Genomic DNA, 4,129 nt, shown 5'->3' on the forward strand with positions numbered 1-4,129 from the left:
GGGGGGGGGGGGGGGAGTGGCATTCGGGAGCAGCATGGGCGGTCAGGGCCGAGGCTAGGATCATGGGGCAGTGATGGTGTGGGACCAGGGCAGAGCCGTGATTCGCTGCCTGCATGTCCCTGAGGTGGCACCTGTTGCTTTAGATTTTCTGCTTAGCAGCACTTCTGCAGCTTGTTCCAGGCCCCTTGGAAATGGCCACGGCTGTCAACATGGGACAGTTCAGGGGTCTGTAGGAGAGACTTAGGGGGATGGGAGTAACTGTGGAGGCGGGGCAGGTTGAAGGTCTGGGGGTAACTGTTGGGGAGCAGTTGAGTGGGCTGCGGGTAATGGGCAACTGCAGGGATGTCCAGGGGGTGGGGGGGGGGGGGGGGGGGGGTTAAAGGGCGTAACGGGTGGGGGGCTGGCAGAGCAGCTAGAGAGCAGTATGGGGCTGGAGGCAGCTTGGCAGGCAAGGGGCCCACAGTAACCCTTCCCTTTGTGTCACTGCAGGAAGAGATGGACCTGAAGGTGCTGCAGTTCAAGAACAAGAAGCTGGCGGAGCGGTTGGAGCAGCGGCAGGCCTGTGAAGATGATCTGCGCGAGCGCATTGAGAAGCTGGAGAAACGTCAGGCTACTGATGACGCCACCCTGCTGATCGTGCATCGCTACTGGGGCCAGGTACCCCCCCCCCTCCCCCCAGGATCCTTGTCTTGGGGTTGTGGGGGGCTGTATCTAGGCCCAGACGCCTGGGTTTTGTTACGCCCCCACGGTGCTAAAGGGTAGCCAAAGCATAATCAACTCGGAGTTTAATGTGGAATACATCTCTCATAATTCAGCTTAACTAAAATCTAACCTTATTAACACAGAGAGAGACAGAAACATTTAGTCTCACCCAATCCCAGATGTTACTCTGCTTCACAGAAAAAGTGGCCAGTCAGTTCATCTGTGGGTAGTGGCTGTTTTTCAGTCCAGGTGTTGGACAATGACATACACCCAACTTCCTTGTTTCCACCCTTTTATGCTTTTTCTTTTGCCAACTCTGCATTTCTGGGTACTGTTGATTGGTGTCTTTGTGATCATCATACTGGTCATGTCCTTATATCCTATCAGTGTGTTTCTTTGCTCTAACCACACCATCACACGCTCACATTTTCATTTGGTCTTTTACTGGTGGCTTAATTTGGGCATGCCCAGGACTCCTTATTTGGTCTAGCCCTTAAAACCAGAAATTCCAAGGGCTCTGCAATTGGGCAGTGACCAATTGGTCCCCTCTTATAGCCAAGGATACTGGTTTTCCCTGATTAAAAAAAAAAAAGTCTCAGATTCTCTGATTAAAAAAAATTGCAGGTTCTCTGATTAAAAAACCCGGCCAATGGTCTGATTATAAACCTGCCCATTCTCTGATAAAAATCGTCTATTCTCTGATTAAAAACCCACCTATTCTAATATAATAAGAGCCTCTGTCTGTCTGTCCATAATGTTCTGGGCCAACTGCACATATGCTGCCAAGAAGTTGCACACTGCTAGGCTTCAAGGGCCCGGAGCATTCTGGACAGAGGGAGCTGGCGCACTGCCCTCCCCCCAGCAACAGCTGGCAGGGAGTGGTGCTGGTGGGGAAGAGGGGAGCAGGAAGGAAAAGGGGGGTGGGTTTCCAGTGGCAGTGCTGCCCCCCATCACTGCCCCCACCTCTGCTGTAGCCCCCTGGTGGCAACTGAGTGCAAACTTTCTCCCCCCTCCCCATTCCTGGGAGGCAGCAGGGGTGGTGGGTGGCAGTGCTCCATCCCCGCCTACCCCTCTCCCCTGTCATTCTTGATGGGCAATTGGCTAGTTCTCTGAATAAAAATAGCATATTCTGCGATTGGGTTCTTTCAGGAGACAGCATAGAGGGATGTATCGGGCCCTGGACGCCTGGGTTCTCTGGGCTGAGAGGCTCGAAGCCTGGACACCTGGGTTCTCTGGGGGGTGGGAGCAGGGGGGGCTGGCAGCTCGGATGCCTGGGTTCTCTGGGGAGTGGGGGGGCTGGGGGATGAGAGCAGGGGTGGTGGGGAGCCCAGGTGCCTGGGTTCCCTGACTCCCCCTGCCTCCCCGCCCCCAGCTGGACGAAAACGTGCAGGGGCTGCTGCGGCGCTGCGATGGGGACGGGATCCCTCCTGGCCCGGCTGAGCCTGTGGCCCCCACCCCCGAGGAACCCAGGCCTGAGCTCCCGGGGACCGAACTGGAGCCTGCCCCAGCCCCCGAGCCTGAGGGGCCTGACCGGAGAGGTGGGTGGGGCGGGGCTTGGGGTAAAGGAGGTATGGGTGGGATGTGCTGGGGGTGTGACCTAGTCAGAGTGGGTAGAGCTGAAGCAGCTGTGGGGGCTTAGGCAGAGTAGGTGGAGCCTATGGAGATGTTGGGGTTGGCTATGGGGTGTGACTGGAGGGGCAGGGCCTAATCAGTCTGGGTACAACCTAAACTGTGATAGGGTGGCAAAGGTGCATAGGCGGGACTTAGTAGATATGGGCGGGCCCTGCACAGCTATGCGGGGGTCTCTAATGGTATGACTGGGATCAGTTTGGGTGGGTGGGGCTTGGGGGCTGGCCTGGGTAGTAGGGGCCTAACCATCTATGGATAGGATTTGGCTAAATTGGTGGGGTTTAGCAGCCATGTGCATGCATTAGTAGGTGTGGGTCTGGCCCAGCAAGCTATGGGTAGGATTAGGCTGGATGGGTGAGGTTTAGGATCCGTGGGAGGGGTTTAGGATTCATGGGTGGGCTTTAGGAGCTGTGGGTGTGGCCTGCCTCCTCCCAGCACCCCCTGTCCATCCCGCAGGTCCTGCCGTGTGGGCTGGGGGCCCCCTGACAGGGCCGGCACTGGCCTTCGTGGCAGCGCTGGGGGCCAGTGGGCGGGAAGAGGTTGAGCTGCAGCTGCAGGGCCGTGTGGCCTTCTCCAAGGCTGCCGTGTCCCGCCTTGTGGCCAGCGCTGATACTGCCCACCGCCGCCTGCAGGAGCTGTGCCAGCGCATCCAGGCCTGCGGTGAGACCCCCCTGCTTGGAGACTGGGGTTCCCTGGGGTGGGGGGCTTGGGAGCCTGGGTGTCTGGGTTCGCTGGGAGTCCAGACACTGGGGTCCTATGGGAGTGGGCAAGCTGGGAACCTGGATTCCTGGGTTTTCTGGAGTAGGATGGGCTGGAAGTCCAGACCCATGGGTTCTCTGGGAGGGGTGGGATCTGGGGGACAAGACACGGGGAAGCTGGGAGCCCGGACGCCTGGGTTCTCAGACCCACCCCTTCTCCCCCTTCCCAGAGGAGTTGGAGCCGCCAGATGAGGGGCCAAAAAGCTCGAACCAGGACCTGATGAAGGAGAACCGGCGCCTGCAGGACCTGACCATGCAGCTGCAGGAGAAGCACCACCGCATCTCGCTGGAGGTGGGCCCTCGCGCCCATTCTCCACCCCAGAGCTGGCCACGTCTCGGCTGTACCCCAGGGGCCCCGTTCTGGGGTCTAGCTCACCCTGCCCCCCGCCTTTCCCCGGCAGTACGCGGAGCTGCAGGACAAGGTGATGTCCTCGGAGACCAAGGTGCTAGAGATGGAGACCACGGTGGAGGACCTGCAGTGGGACATTGAAAAGCTACGCAAGCGGGAGCAGAAGCTCAACAAGCACCTGGCTGAGGCCTTGGAGCAGGTGTGTGTGTGGGCGGGGTCCCTTCCCCTGGACACCTGGATTCCCCAGGAGGGCGGATGGGGAGCAGTGGGAGCTGGAAGCCCACATGCCTGGGTTCCCTACCAGGGGGGTGGGGGAAGCTTGGGAGCATTGGGGGCTGCATGGTTGGAACCCAGTTGTGTGGGTGGGGGGAAATCAGGGGGCAGTGAGTCTGACCCCTGGGTTCATGGCTGGGGGTGGGGGCGGTTTGTGGCCCTGTGCCCGGGAGACTCGCGGCTGCAGGGTATTGCAGGGAGTGACCCCAGCCCCCTGCCACAGCTGAGGTCGGGTCAGGGGGGTGGGGGGGAGGCTCTGTCCACTCATGCCCATGTCTTCCCCCTCCCCCCCCAGCTGAACTCAGGTTACTACGCCTCAGGCAGCTCTGGTGGCTTTCAGGGTGGGCAGATCACCCTCAGCATGCAGAAGGTATGGGGATGGTGGAGCAGGTTGTGGGGGGGTGTCTGTGGGATGGGG

At 59.6% G+C, this 4,129-nt stretch overlaps 1 protein-coding gene across 1 annotated transcript in view; it reads left to right on the plus strand.

Moving 5' to 3' along the window:
* RNF40 (ring finger protein 40) overlaps positions 1-4,129 on the plus strand; it is a 14,733-nt gene that overhangs the window by 1,189 nt on the left and 9,415 nt on the right. Inside the window, exons 2-7 of the mRNA XM_025195242.1 lie at positions 490-657; positions 2,075-2,240; positions 2,788-2,991; positions 3,260-3,381; positions 3,491-3,637; positions 4,007-4,097. Coding sequence (XP_025051027.1) covers positions 490-657; positions 2,075-2,240; positions 2,788-2,991; positions 3,260-3,381; positions 3,491-3,637; positions 4,007-4,097 — 898 coding nt within the window. The remainder of the gene's footprint in view (positions 1-489; positions 658-2,074; positions 2,241-2,787; positions 2,992-3,259; positions 3,382-3,490; positions 3,638-4,006; positions 4,098-4,129) is intronic.

Source organism: Alligator sinensis, unplaced genomic scaffold, assembly GCF_000455745.1.
Source record: "Alligator sinensis unplaced genomic scaffold, ASM45574v1 scaffold1409_1, whole genome shotgun sequence".
Classification (NCBI taxonomy): domain Eukaryota; kingdom Metazoa; phylum Chordata; order Crocodylia; family Alligatoridae; genus Alligator; species Alligator sinensis.